Genomic DNA, 16,220 nt, shown 5'->3' on the forward strand with positions numbered 1-16,220 from the left:
CTTTGAAAATAAACAAATACCAGTACTTATCACGCCTCTCGGACAGAGAGGATACGCCTGCGTTCCCATACATACAGTGTACAATTGTATGGTTCCGCTTGTTATACAAGAGATAATATATAATGTTATGTATCTATAGACGGTATGTGGTTTATATCGGCGACAGCAAGACATTCCAACACGTATGGATTGATTCCCACACGTTGCAGGCAGAAAGAACACACGCCAGCAAAAGAGAACCTTTCAGAGTCATAATTATGAATTGACTTAGCCTCGGTGAGAAACACATTTGTACAATGGTTGTTCATGACGTGCGTAACTCCAGGAATGTGAGACAGCACCTGACCCTGATTGGCTCTCAGTCTCAGCACAGGCACACATCTCATTGGAGCAGCTGTTATTTCACTTTGACGTGATTGGTCGTATGTTCTTTTACTTCCATGTGATTGGTTGTATGACTCTCAGGCACCATATTTATGTGCAGCGGAAAAAACAGTACTAAAAGTTTCAACACAGTTGTGATTTTTATTGTATATTATATTAATATCATCCTGTATAGAGCACCGACGTCTGACGTCACTTTCAGTAGAGGGCGCCAGTACACAGGTTCATGTTTTTTTTAATTTTCATTGAAATCCCCATAGCCACTCATAGACATGAGTGTGATTTTTATTGTATATTATATTAATAACATCCTGTATTGTGGTAGATCGTTGCTGCCGGGCAGAAACCTCCAAGCCTGTGATGTTTGCTGATGACATCATAGTACTGATGACATCATAGTACTGATGACATCAAGGTACTGACATCACAGACTGTCCTCTCCTCCTATATATAAATGGTGTCATGTTCAGTAACGCTGTCTTACAGAGCAAGGTGTTAACGGTGTGGTTTCAAACAGTGAGCTCCCAGTCTGTCAGATGTTTCCCTCTATAGTCAAGCTGAGAGTAGACCCAGAAGTCATCCATGAGAATGGTAGTTCTGTAGCGGTGGGACACAAAGTGTACGTCTTTGGAGGTTCCCGTCTGTATGCTAGACCTGTAAAATATCATATCAATGTGAGCGTCTTCGATACAGTGTCTCTGAGATGGACGACGTTGCCCCCAGTGACAACCACACGAGGAGAGCGCCCCCCTGAGGTTCCCTGCAGTCGCCGAAACCACACGGCTGTGCTCATTGGAGATATTGTCTACATATGGGGTGGAAGGTGTATGAATGGAGAGCTTTGCAACAACATGCTTTATGGATTTGACGTCGACACCCACAGATGGTTCAATGCTGAGGTTTCTGGGAGCGTTCCAGAGAATAGGTGGGGCCACTCAGCCTGTGTCTTGAGGAAGGACATGTATGTCTATGGAGGAGAGAACCAGCATGTATGCAGTAATGACCTCTACAAGCTGGACACCACCACGATGGTCTGGACTTTAATTCACCCCGGAGGAACTCTGCCGGAAAATTTAGCACTTCACACTGCCTCCATCATCGGGACAAAGATGTTTGTATTTGGGGGCGGTGAGGGGACTTCGGTCCACTACAACAACATCAGAGTGTTTGACACAGAGACCAACCTCTGGCAGAGCACGTCTTCTGAACAGCTTCTTCCAGAACGACACTGGAGGCATTCAGCCTTTGTCTACAATGGAGAGCTGTACATATTTGGTGGTGAGACATGGTGTTGGCGCATTGCTAAAGGTCTGTGGAAATTCAGTCCAGAGACATTCTCCTGGAAGCAGGTTAAGTTAAATGTGACTGACACATTAAGGGTGACTGGCGGCTACTGTTGCATGGTGGGAGATCGTGTCATCATCTTTGGAGGCCGTTGCGGGTATGACCTGTATATCTTGGACCTCAGTCCCAGTCTCAAGACGCTTTGCAAGCTGGAGGTTATTCAGTACGGACTGGAGCAGACCGGACTCCCACACAACATCAGGTGGGAACTGGCAGCCATGATGAATAAGAACCTTCCAAGACGCAGGCGAAAGCATAGAGTAGAAAGTAGAAAGCCTCAGTAATGTGGTTGACCTCACAGCCTCATGAGAAAACCTCAGAGAAAAACGAGGAACGATAACACTGACTATTGGTACGAACCGTACGATTATAATGGCCTCGGTAAACAGGCTTTTATTTTCCTTCGCATTCGGCTAAAAAAAAGAAAAGCCCAGAGAAACCCATTGGAAAATCTGGCATAGGAAGTGGGAGTCAACTTGTATACTTTGCTGACCAATAACGGAGCAGAGGGGTGTCGCTCCACATGTGGTGACGTCAGTGTTCTCCGTTGTTTTCTAAATAAATAATAAGATAAAATATAAATGTTGCCCAAAAGCATCGTTGGGGCCTGCAGGCAGGGTTACATAAAATAATCAATACTGTACTTTAGAAATACTGTTACAAGTCAAATAATCAATACTGTACTTTAGAAATACTGTTACAAGTCAAATAATCAATACTGTACTTTAGAAATACTGTTACAAGTCAAATAATCAATACTGTACTTTATAAATACTGTTACAAGTAAAAGTGCGGAAATCCAAGAGACGAGGAGATGTTGCACACACTGGTAGCCAAAGTGCCAAAACATTTGTAAAAAAGTAAAGTAAAAAAGACTTCACATTTGTGACTCTTTTTGATACAGAGACAGTCATGGCGGCAAGACTAACTGTTCAGGAGGAGAAAAACTGTTATTTTTTAAATCTAAAATGAGTTAATATCACAGGCAGACTCTTCACATACTAGAGCATGTCTGAAAAAAATATAAAAAATATGAAAACAAAATATATTAAAAAATGCTTAAACATGTAGCTATAGTTAGAGAACACAGAAGTGAACCTTTCAAGGCTGTTTTCTCAACTCGCTGTTTCTCTGGAAGACATTACTCTATAAGCCATATCTCCAAAACTGGTGGGTCAAACTGAACAACCAATATGTCAATTTGAAGCTATGATTCCCTGCTTCCAAAAAACGTGAAAAAAACGAAAATTTAAGAAACAAAATCAATGACTTAGCCTCGGTCAGAAACACATTTGTACAATGGTTGTTCATGACGTGCGTAACTCCAGGAATGTGAGACAGCACCTGACCCTGATTGGCTCTCAGTCTCAGCAAAGGCACACATCTCATTGGAGCAGCTGTTATTTTAGTTCAACGTGATCGTTCATATGTTCTTTTACTTTGACGTGATTGGTCGTATGTTCTTTTACTTCCATGTGATTGGCCATATGACTCTAAAAGTTTCAACACAGTTGTGATTTTTATTGTATTTTTATATTAATAACATCCTGTATAGAGCACCGAAGTCTGACGTCACTTTCAGTAGAGGGCACCAGTACTCAGGTTAATGTATTTTTTTTATTTTCATTGAAATCCCCATAGCCACTCATAGACATGAGTGTGATTTTTATTGTACATTATAATAATAACATTGTGTATTGTGGTAGATCGTGGCTGCCGGGCAGAAACCTCCAAGCCTGTCATGATTGCTGATGACATCATAGTACTGATGACATCATAGTAGTGATGACATCACAGTACTGCCATCACAGACTGTCCTCTCCTCCTATATATAAATGGTGTCATGTTCAGTAACGCTGTCTTACAGAGCAAGGTGTTGACGGTGTGGTTTCAAACAGTGAGCTCCCAGTCTGTCTTACATCTCAAGGTGTTAACGGTGTGGTTTCAAACAGTGAGCTCCCAGTCTGTCTTACATCTCAAGGTGTTAACGGTGTGGTTTCAAACAGTGAGCTCCCAGTCTGTCTTACATCTCAAGGTGTTAACGGCGTGGTTTCGAACAGTGAGCTCCCAGTCTGTCTTACAGAGCAAGGTGTTAACGGCGTGGTTTCGAACAGTGAGCTCCCAGTCTGTCAGATGTTTCCCTCTATAGTCAAGCTGAGAGTAGACCCAGAAGTCTTCCATAAGAATGGTAGTTCTGTAGCGGTGGGACACAAAGTGTACGTCTTTGGAGGTTCCTGTCTGAATGCTAGACGTGTACAATATCATATCAATGTGAGCGTCTTCGATACAGTGTCTCTGAGATGGACAACGTTGCCCCCAGTGACAACCACACGAGGAGAGCGCCCCCCTGAGGTTCCCTGCAGTCGCCAAAACCACACGGCTGTGCTCATTGGAGATATTGTCTACATATGGGGTGGAAGGTCTATGAATGGAGAGCTTTGCAACAACATGCTTCATGGATTTGACGTCGACACCCACAGATGGTTCAATGCTGAGGTTTCTGGGAGCGTTCCAGAGAAGAGGTGGGGCCACTCAGCCTGTGTATTGAGGAAGGACATGTATGTCTATGGAGGAGAGAACAAGATGGGTTGGCTCACTAATGACACCTACAAGCTGGACACCACCACGATGGTCTGGACTTTAATTCAATCCGGAGGAATTCTGGCGGTATATTCAAAATGTCAAACTGCCTCCATCATCGGGACAAAGATGTTTGTATTTGGGGGCTGTTGGGGGTCTTCGGTCCCCTACAACAACCTCAGAGTGTTTGACACAGAGACCAACCTCTGGCAGAGCACGTCTTCTGCACAGCTTCTTCCAGGAGGACACTGGAGGCATTCAGCCTTTGTCTACAATGGAGAGCTGTACATATTTGGTGGTAAGAACTGCAAAGAGGACATTGCTAATGTTCTGTGGAAATTCAGTCCGGAGACATTCTCCTGGAAGCAGGTTAAGCACAATGTGACTGACCCGTTAAGGGTGACTGGCGGCTGCGGTTGCCTGGTGGGAGGTCGTAGCATCATCTTTGGAGGTATTGAATGAGCGTCAGGCTGGTACGGGTATGACCTGTACATCGTGGACCTCAGTCCCAGTCTCAAGACGCTTTGCAAGCTGGAGGTTATTCAGTACGGACTGGAGCAGTCCGGACTCCCACACAACATCAGGTGGGAACTGGCAGCCATGGTGACTAAGAAGAACCTTCCAAGACGCAAGCGAAGGCGTACAGAGTTGGAAAATATGGCATAGGAAGTGGGAGTCAACTTGTATTCTTCGCTGACCAATAACGGAGCAGAGGGGAGTCCCGAACCGACTCCCTCGCGGACAAACGGCTCCGGGGCGAACACAAAGCAGTGGTGGGAGGAAGTGCTGTGGTGTTTTTGAGCGGTGCTGTGTAGCCTCTCCAACGTCCTGCTTTCAGACATGCACGGCAGCATGTGGCAGCCAAGTCTATGGACTTTTAATGTTTCTCTTATTCATTCAGGAGTGAAATGCAATCACAACTGAGCAGTGCCAGACCAGATCTGCGAAGGAAACAAACAAAAAAAACTGCACTGCAGACTTGTCTGTTTTCCACACTAGACAGGTGTCCAGCCTCCAGCCCGTACAGTAGCACGTACAGTGACAATTATCAACCTGGGGGTCCGCTGCCAAATGCATATCATTTTGGGGGTCCTTGACATGACAATGTCTGAGCACCATACCACGGGTTCCGTGGCATTGTTCCGTAGGTACGCATGGTACAGGACCTTAATTTATTTTAGTTATTTAATATAACTCTGACATACAAACAAATGTGACCCAGCCCAGAAAAAGTGCCTCAACTCGCCAGAATGAAATGGTCGAAATGGTCGAAATAAAACTTTTTTTTTTATGTGATTTTCTTTTTTTTTCAAATTAACACAGTTTGAATGATCAAATCAACAATTCAGCAATATACAACAGAAATCTTAAATATACGAATCAGAAAACATAATGATACCAAAACTAAAGAACTATAAGAGTTAGACAGATAATTAATTAAGACAATAACAATGTTGAGAAAAAGTGCTGGAAATAATTTCCCTGAAATGTCCCAGGGAAGGCAGTGATGTGATTTTTAAGGACTTCTGGATCTCATTCCAATCAAAAGGAGCACTGACAGAGAATGCTGCTTTACTGTACCTACAGTATAGCTTTGTGTTAGCAAATGGAACCTTGAGGATCAGGAAGTCACTAGAACAGGTCTGATAGGTACTATCACATAGAGCAAATTAATGTAAGGGGGGACCATTCCTGAGATGGCTTTGAAAATAAACAAATACCAGTACTTATCACGCCTCTCGGACAGAGAGGATACACCTGCGTTCCCATACATACAGTGTACAATTGTATGGTTCCGCTTGTTATACAAGAGATAATATATAATGTTATGTATCTATAGACGGTATGTGGTTTATATCAGCGACAGCAAGACATTCCAACACGTATGGATTGATTCCCACACGTTGCAGGCAGAAAGAACACACGCCAGCAAAAGAGAACCTTTCAGAGTGATATTATGAATTGACTTAGCCTCGGTCAGAAACACATTTGTACAATGGTTGTTCATGACGTGCGTAACTCCAGGAATGTGAGACAGCACCTGACCCTGATTGGCTCTCAGTCTCAGCACAGGCACACATCTCATTGGAGCAGCTGTTATTTTACTTTGACGTGATTGGTCGTATGTTCTTTTACTTCCATGTGATTGGTCGTATGTTATTTTACTTCCATGTGATTGGTCGTATGTTATTTTACTTCCATGTGATTGGTTGTATGACTCTCAGGCACCATATTTATGTGCAGCGGAAAAAACAGTACTAAAAGTTTCAACACAGTTGTGATTTTTATTGTATATTATATTAATATCATCCTGTATAGAGCACCGACGTCTGACGTCACTTTCAGTAGAGGGCGCCAGTACTCAGGTTCATGTATTTTTTTTATTTTCATTGAAATCCCCATATCCACTCATAGACATGAGTGTGATTTTTATTGTACATTATATTAATAACATCCTGTATTGTGGTAGATCGTGGCTGCCGGGCAGAAACCTCCAAGCCTGTGATGATTGCTGATGACATCATAGTACTGATGACATCATAGTACTGATGACATCAAGGTACTGACATCACAGACTGTCCTCTCCTCCTATATATAAATGGTGTCATGTTCAGTAACGCTGTCTTACAGAGCAAGGTGTTAACGGCGTGGTTTCGAACAGTGAGCTCCCAGTCTGTCAGATGTTTCCCTCTATAGTCAAGCTGAGAGTAGACCCAGAAGTCATCCATAAGAATGGTAGTTCTGTAGCGGTGGGACACAAAGTGTACGTCTTTGGAGGTTCCCGTCTGAATGCTAGACCTGTACAATATCATATCAATGTGAGCGTCTTCGATACAGTGTCTCTGAGATGGACAACGTTGCCCCCAGTGACAACCACACGAGGAGAGCGCCCCCCTGAGGTTCCCTGCAGTCGCCAAAACCACACGTCTGTGCTCATTGGAGATATTGTCTACATATGGGGTGGAAGGTCTATGAATGGAGAGCTTTGCAACAACATGCTTCATGGATTTGACGTCGACACCCACAGATGGTTCAATGCTGAGGTTTCTGGGAGCGTTCCAGAGAAGAGGTGGGGCCACTCAGCCTGTGTCTTGAGGAAGGACATGTATGTCTATGGAGGAGAGAACCAGATGGGTTGGCTCACTAATGACACCTACAAGCTGGACACCACCACGATGGTCTGGACTTTAATTCAATCCGGAGGAATTCTGGCGGTATATTCAAAATGTCAAACTGCCTCCATCATCGGGACAAAGATGTTTGTATTTGGGGGCTGTTGGGGGTCTTCGGTCCCCTACAACAACCTCAGAGTGTTTGACACAGAGACCAACCTCTGGCAGAGCACGCCTTCTGCACAGCTTCTTCCAGGAGGACACTGGAGGCATTCAGCCTTTGTCTACAATGGAGAGCTGTACATATTTGGTGGTAAGAACTGCAAAGAGGACATTGCTAATGTTCTGTGGAAATTCAGTCCGGAGACATTCTCCTGGAAGCAGGTTAAGCACAATGTGACTGACCCGTTAAGGGTGACTGGCGGCTGCGGTTGCCTGGTGGGAGGTCGTAGCCTCATCTTTGGAGGTATTGAAAGAGCATCAGGCTGGTACGGGTATGACCTGTACATCGTGGACCTCAGTCCCAGTCTCAAGACGCTTTGCAAGCTGGAGGTTATTCAGTACGGACTGGAGCAGACCGGACTCCCACACAACATCAGGTGGGAACTGGCAGCCATGGTGACTAAGAAGAACCTTCCAAGACGCAAGCGAAGACGTACAGAGTTGGAAAATATGGCATAGGAAGTGGGAGTCAACTTGTATTCTTCGCTGACCAATAACGGAGCAGAGGGGAGTCCCGAACCGACTCCCTCGCGGACAAACGGCTCCGGGGCGAACACAAAGCAGTGGTGGGAGGAAGTGCTGTGTTGTTTTTGAGCGGTGCTGTGTAGCCTCTCCAACGTCCTGCTTTCAGACATGCACGGCAGCATGTGGCAGCCAAGTCTATGGACTTTTAATGTTTCTCTTATTCATTCAGGAGTGAAATGCAATCACAACTGAGCAGTGCCAGACCAGATCTGCGAAGGAAACAAACAAAAAAAAACTGCACTGCAGACTTGTCTGTTTTCCACACTAGACAGGTGTCCAGCCTCCAGCCCGTACAGTAGCACGTACAGTGACAATTATCAACCTGGGGGTCCGCTGCCAAATGCATATAATTTTGGGGGTCCTTGACATGACAATGTCTGAGCACCATACCACGGGTTCCGTGGCATTCTTCCGTAGGTACGCATGGTACAGGACCTTAATTTATTTTAGTTATTTAATATAACTCTGACATACAAACAAATGTGACTCAGCCCAGAAAAAGTGCCTCAACTCGCCAGAATGAAATGGTCGAAATGGTCGAAATAAAACTTTTTTTTTTTATGTGATTTTCTTTTTTTTTTTCAAATTAACACAGTTTGAATGATCAAATCAACAATTCAGCAATATACAACAGAAATCTTAAATATACGAATCAGAAAACATAATGATACCAAAACTAAAGAACTATAAGAGTTAGACAGATAATTAATTAATACAATTACAATGTTGATCAAAAGTTGCAGGAAATAATTTCCCTGAAATGTCCCAGGGAAGGCAGTGATGTGATTTTTAAGGACTTCTGGATCTCATTCCAATCAAAAGGAGCACTGACAGAGAATGCTGCTTTACTGTACCTACAGTATAGCTTTGTGTTAGCGAATGGAACCTTGAGGATCAGGAAGTCACTAGAACAGGTCTGATAGGTACTATCACATAGAGCAACTTAATGTAAGTTGGGACCATTCCTGAGATGGCTTTGAAAATAAACAAATACCAGTAGGCCTACTTATCAAGCCTCTCGGACAGAGAGGATACGCCTGCGTTCCCATACATACAGTGTACAATTGTATGGTTCCGCTTGTTATACAAGAGATAATATATAATGTTATGTATCTATAGACGGTATGTGGTTCATATCGGCGACAGCAAGACATTCCAACACGTATGGATTGATTCCCACACGTTGCAGGCAGAAAGAACACACGCGAGCAAAAGAGAACCTTTCAGAGTCATAATTATGAATTGACTTAGCCTCGGTGAGAAACACATTTGTACAATGGTTGTTCATGACGTGCGTAACTCCAGGAATGTGAGACAGCACCTGACCCTGATTGGCTCTCAGTCTCAGCACAGGCACACATCTCATTGGAGCAGCTGTTATTTTACTTTGACGTGATTGGTCGTATGTTCTTTTACTTCCATGTGATTGGTTGTATGACTCTCAGGCACCATATTTATGTGCAGCGGAAAAAACAGTACTAAAAGTTTCAACACAGTTGTGATTTTTATTGTATATTATATTAATATCATCCTGTATAGAGCACCGACGTCTGACGTCACTTTCAGTAGAGGGCGCCAGTACTCAGGTTCATGTATTTTTTTTTCTTTCATTGAAATCCCCATAGCCACTCATAGACATGAGTGTGTTTTTATTGTACATTATATTAATAACATCCTGTATTGTGGTAGATCGTGGCTGCCGGGCAGAAACCTCCACGCCTGTGATGATTGCTGATGACATCATAGTACTGATGACATCAAGGTACTGACATCACATACTGTCCTCTCCTCCTATATATAAATGGTGTCATGTTCAGTAACGCTGTCTTACAGAGCAAGGTGTTAACGGTGTGGTTTCAAACAGTGAGCTCCCAGTCTGTCAGATGTTTCCCTCTATAGTCAAGCTGAGAGTAGACCCAGAAGTCATCCATAAGAATGGTAGTTCTGTAGCGGTGGGACACAAAGTGTACGTCTTTGGAGGTTCCCGTCTGTATGCTAGACGTGTAAAATATCATATCAATGTGAGCGTCTTCGATACAGTGTCTCTGAGATGGACGACGTTGCCCCCAGTGACAACCACACGAGGAGAGCTCCCCCCTGAGGTTCCCTGCAGTCGCCAAAACCACACGGCTGTGCTCATTGGAGATATTGTCTACATATGGGGTGGAAGGTGTATGAATGGAGAGCTTTGCAACAACATGCTTCATGGATTTGACGTCGACACCCACAGATGGTTCAATGCTGAGGTTTCTGGGAGCGTTCCAGAGGCGAGGTGGTGCCACTCAGCCTGTGTCTTGAGGAAGGACATGTATGTCTATGGAGGAGAGAACCAGATGGGTTGGCTCACTAATGACACCTACAAGCTGGACACCACCACGATGGTCTGGACTTTAATTCAATCCGGAGGAATGCTGGCGGTATATTCAAAATGTCAAACTGCCTCCATCATCGGGACAAAGATGTTTGTATTTGGGGGCTGTTGGTGGTCTTCGGTCCCCTACAACAACCTCAGAGTGTTTGACACAGAGACCAACCTCTGGCAGAGCACGCCTTCTGCACAGCTTCTTCCAGGACACTGGAGGCATTCAGCCTTTGTCTACAATGGAGAGCTGTACATATTTGGTGGTAAGAACTGCAATGAGGGCATTGCTAATGCTCTGTGGAAATTCAGTCCGGAGACATTCTCCTGGAAGCAGGTTAAGCTCAATGTGACTGACCCGTTAAGGGTGACTGGCGGCTGCGGTTGCCTGGTGGGAGGTCGTAGCATCATCTTTGGAGGTATTGAAAGAGCATCAGGCTGGTACAGGTATGACCAGTACATCTTGGACCTCAGTCCCAGTCTCAAGACGCTTTGCAAGCTGGAGGTTATTCAGTACGGACTGGAGCAGAACGGACTCCCACACAACATCAGGTGGGAACTGGCAGCCATGATGACTAAGAAGCACCTTCCAAGACGCAAGCGAAGGCATACAGAGTTAGAAAATCTGGCATAGGAAGTGGGAGTCAACTTGTATACTTCGCTGACCAATAACGGAGCAGAGGGGAGTCCCGAACCGACTCCCTCGCGGACAAACGGCTCCGGGGCGAACACAAAGCAGTGGTGGGAGGAAGTGCTGTGGTGTTTTTGAGGGGTGCTGTGTAGCCTCTCCAACGTCCTGCTTTCAGACATGCACGGCAGCATGTGGCAGCCAAGTCTATGGACTTTTAATTAATCTCTTATTCATTCAGGAGTGAAATACAATCACAACTGAGCAGTGCCAGACCAGATCTGCGAAGGAAACAAACAAAAAAAAACTGCACTGCAGATTTGTCTGGTTTCCACACTAGACAGGTGTCCAGCCTCCAGCCCGTACAGTAGCACGTACAGTGACAATTATCAACCTGGGGGTCCGCTGCCAAATGCATATCATTTTGGGGGTCCTTGACATGACAATGTCTGAGCACCATACCACGGGTTCCGTGGCATTGTTCCGCAGGTACGCATGGTACAGGACCTTAGTTTATTTTAGTTATTTAATATAACTCTGACATACAAACAAATGTGACCCAGCCCAGCAAAAGTGCCTCAACTCGCCAGAATGAAATGGTCGAAATGGTCGAAATAAAACTTCTTTTTTTTTATGTGATTTTCTTTTTTTTTTTTCAAATTAACACAATTTGAATGATCAAATCAACAATTCAGCAATATACAACAGAAATCTTAAATATACGAATCAGAAAACATAATGATACCAAAACTAAAGAACTATAAGAGTTAGACAGATAATTAATTAAGACAATAACAATGTTGAGAAAAAGTGCTGGAAATAATTTCCCTGAAATGTCCCAGGGAAGGCAGTGATGTGATTTTTAAGGACTTCTGGATCTCATTCCCATCAAAAGGAGCACTGACAGAGAATGCTGCTTTACTGTACCTACAGCATAGCTTTGTGTTAGCGAATGGAACCTTGAGGATCAGGAAGTCACTAGAACGGGTCTGATAGGTACTATCACATAGAGCAGATTAAGCCATTCTGACCTGAGATCAGATTCATACGAGGTTTCCACTGGACACCCACTGGTCCGATGAACCCATTCTGACCTGAGATCGGATTCTAGAAATGTCAGTCGCTCTTAGATTTTTCAAAAATAGCAGACCTACAAGCTCGTATCGCGCCACTCGGTGGCGCGATATGAGCTTGTAGATCTGCTATTTTTCAATAGTTAAAGCATAACATGATGCTGACACCAAAATGGGTGCCCGTTCAGAATGGGTTAATGTAAGGGGGCACCATTCCTGAGATGGCTTTGAAAATAAATAAAATACATGAAAATGTTTGAGAACGACTGACATAGAAACATGGGTTTTTCAGGAAACTGTTGGGATTCTTGAAGAATCGGTCCCCGGTCGAAATGGGTTAATTTATGGGAGGGGAAAAAAAACACAGAGATAAAAAGCTGTCTGAACGACAGCAACGATATAATACATGCAACAAAAAAAAAAGGAAAGAAAAATGAATTCTCTTTGTGTATTTTCATGTCAAAAGTCCCTAAAAGTACCATTTTAACCCATTCCTGGCGGGAACCCCTGTTGGTGTTAGCATTATGTTATGCTTTAGCTATTGAAAAATAGCAGATCTACAAGCTCATAGCACGCCACCGAGTAGCGCGCTACGAGCTTGTAGGTCTGCTATTTTTGAAGAATCGTGAAAAGTGACATGAAAGTGTTTGAGAACGACTGACATAGAAAAACTGCTTTTTCAAGAAAACAGTCAGGATTTAGAAGACATTTTGCAGAATCGTGACCCTGATTGGCTCTCAGCACAGGCACACATCTCATTGGAGCAGCTGTTATTTTACTTTGACGTGATCGTTCGTATCTTCTTTTACTTTGATGTGATTGGTCGTATGTTATTTTACTTCCGTGTGATTGTTCGTATGTTCTTTTACTTCCATGTGATTGTTCGTATGACTCTTAGGCACCATATTTATGTGCAGCGGAAAAAACAGTACTAAAAGTTTCAACACAGTTGTGATTTCTATTGTATATTATATTAATATCATCCTGTATAGAGCACCGACGTCTGACGTCACTTTCAGTAGAGGGCGCCAGTACTCAGGTTCATGTATTTTTTTTATTTGCATTGAAATCCCCATAGCCACACTCATAGACATGAGTGTGATTTTTATTGTACATTATATTAATAACATCCCGTATTGTGGTAGATCGTGGCTGCCGGGCAGAAACCTCCAAGCCTGTGATGATTGCTGATGACATCATAGATTGCTGATGACATCATAGTGATGACATCATAGTACTGACATCACAGACTGTCCTCTCCTATTATATAAATGGTGTCATGTTCAGTAACGCTGTCTTACAGAGCAAGGTGTTAACGGTGTGGTTTCAAACAGTGAGCTCCCAGTCTGTCTTACAGAGCAAGGTGTTAACGGTGTGGTTTCAAACAGTGAGCTCCCAGTCTGTCTTACAGAGCAAGGTGTTAACGGTGTGGTTTCAAACAGTGAGCTCCCAGTCTGTCTTACAGAGCAAGGTGTTAACGGTGTGGTTTCGAACAGTGAGCTCCCAGTCTGTCAGATGTTTCCCTCTATAGTCAAGCTGAGAGTAGACCCAGAAGTCATCCATAAGAATGGTAGTTCTGTAGCGGTGGGACACAAAGTGTACGTCTTTGGAGGTTCCCGTCTGTATGCTAGACGTGTAAAATATATCAATGTGAGCGTCTTCGATACAGTGTCTCTGAGATGGACGACGTTGCCCCCAGTGACAACCACACGAGGAGAGCGCCACCCTGAGGTTCCCTGCAGTCGCCAAAACCACACGGCTGTGCTCATTGGAGATATTGTCTACATATGGGGTGGAAGGTGTATAAATGGAGAGCTTTGCTACAACATGCTTTATAGATTTGACGTCGACACCCACAGATGGCTCGATGCCGAGGTTTCTGGGAGCGTTCCAGAGAAGAGGTGGGGCCACTCAGCCTGTGTCTTGAGGAAGGACATGTATGTCTATGGAGGAGAGAACCAGCATGTATGCAGTAATGACACCTACAAGCTGGACACCACCACGATGGTCTGGACTTTAATTCACCCCGGAGGAGGTGGCGGTATATTGGCGGTATATTCAAAATTTCACACTGCCTCCATCATCGGGACAAAGATGTTTGTATTTGGTCGAAAACTTTACGGTGACTACAACAACCTCAGAGTGTTTGACACAGAGACCAACCTCTGGCAGAGCACGCCTTCTGCACAGCTTCTTCCAGAAGGACGCTGGAGGCATTCAGCCTTTCTCTACAATGGAGAGCTGTACATATTTGGTGGTAAGTACTGCAATGAGGACATTGCTAATGTTCTGTGGAAATTCAGTCCAGAGACATTCTCCTGGAAGCAGGTTAAGCTCAATGTGACTGACCCGTTAAGGGTGACTGGCGGCTACTGTTGCATGGTGGGAGATCGTGTCATCATCTTTGGAGGTATTGAAGAAGCATCAGGCTGGTGCAGGTATGACCTGTACATCTTGGACCTCAGTCCCAGTCTCAAGACGCTTTGCAAGCTGACGGTCATTCAGTACGAACTGGAGCAGAACGGACTCCCACACAACATCAGGTGGGAACTGGTAGCCATGATGACTAAGAAGAACCTTCCAAGACACTGACTATTGGTACGATTATAATGGCCTCGTTAAACAGGCTTTTATTTTCCTTCTCATTCGGCTCAAAAAGAAAAGCCCGGAGAAAGCCATTGGAAAATCTGGCATAGGAAGTGGGAGTCAACTTGTATACTTCGCTGACCAATAACGGAGCAGAGGGGAGTCCCGAACCGACTCCCTCGCGGACAAACGGCTCCGGCGCGAACACAAAGCAGTGGTGGGAGGAAGTGCTGTGGTGTTTTTGAGCGGTGCTGTGTAGCCTCTCCAACGTCCTGCTTTCAGACATGCACGGCAGCATATGGCAGCCAAGTCTATGGACTTTTAATGTTTCTCTTATTCATTCAGGAGTGAAATACAATCACAACTGAGCAGTGCCAGACCAGATCTGCAAAGGAAACAAACAAAAAAAACTGCACTGCAGATTTGTGTGGTTTCCACACTAGACAGGTGTCCAGCCTCCAGCCCGCACAGTAGCACGTACAGTGGAAATTATCAACCTGGGGGTCCGCTGCCAAATGCATATCATTTTGGGGGTCCTTGACATGACAATGTCTGAGCACCATACCACGGGTTCTGTGGCATTGTTCTGCAGGTACGCATGGTACAGGACCTTAGTTTATTTTAGTTCTTTAATATAACTCTGACATACAAAAAAAATACAGAACACAAATCAACAATATACAAGTCAGCAATTTACAACAGAAATCTTAAATATATACGAATAAGAAAACATAATGATACCAAAACTTAAGAACTATAAGAGATAGACAGATAATTAATTAAAATAAATTCAATGTTGAGAAAAAGTGCCGGAAATACATACAGTGTACAATTGTATGGTTCCGCTTGTTATACCAGAGATAATATAATAATGTTTCATATCTATAGACAGTATTTGGTTTATATCGGCGACAGCAAGACATTCCAACACGTATGGATTGATTCACACACGTTGCAGGCAGAAAGAACACAAGCGAGCAAAAGAGAACGCTGGCACGGTTGGTAGTGATGTCGCCTCACAGCTAGAAGGTCCTGGGTTCGATTCCCGCTCGGGACGCTGTGGGTGCTGGCGGCGTGTTTCCTCCTCCGCGTCATCAGTGCCCATACCCGAAGGCGGGGTTGGCGAAAGGGCCTTTCTGTGTGGAGTTTGCATGTTCTCCCCGTGTCCCCTAGGGTAGGTACCCTCACAAAAAACATGCAGTAATCCTGGTTACTAAACTGCCTCCCCCTGGCCAGCCGGGGCGCCTGATGGAGGGGAAAGGAACTGGTTGGAATAATCTGTTCCTTCCACGCGCTACGTCCAACCAGGGAAACTCCCCCCCTGTCAGGTGTAAAGGAGCAACTTGGACACTCAGGCATGAAGGAAGCATGAGTTCAAGTCCGTTGCTCTCACCTTGTCCCCCATA

The 16,220-nt window shown here is 44.4% G+C and overlaps 1 protein-coding gene across 1 annotated transcript; it reads left to right on the forward strand.

Annotated features, from left to right (window-relative positions):
- Positions 1-1,235: 1,235 nt before the first annotated feature.
- LOC310878518 (kelch domain-containing protein 3-like) lies at positions 1,236-2,012 on the forward strand (the record flags this gene model as incomplete). Its single annotated transcript, XM_083792847.1, has 1 exon — positions 1,236-2,012. The coding sequence occupies one exon, from the start codon at positions 1,236-1,238 to the stop codon at positions 2,010-2,012; it is 777 nt and encodes a 258-aa protein (XP_083648973.1).
- Positions 2,013-16,220: the final 14,208 nt, after the last annotated feature.

Source organism: Protomyctophum parallelum (assembly GCF_964188405.1).
Source record: "Protomyctophum parallelum genome assembly, chromosome: 20".
In the NCBI taxonomy this organism is placed as follows: Eukaryota; Metazoa; Chordata; class Actinopteri; order Myctophiformes; family Myctophidae; genus Protomyctophum; species Protomyctophum parallelum.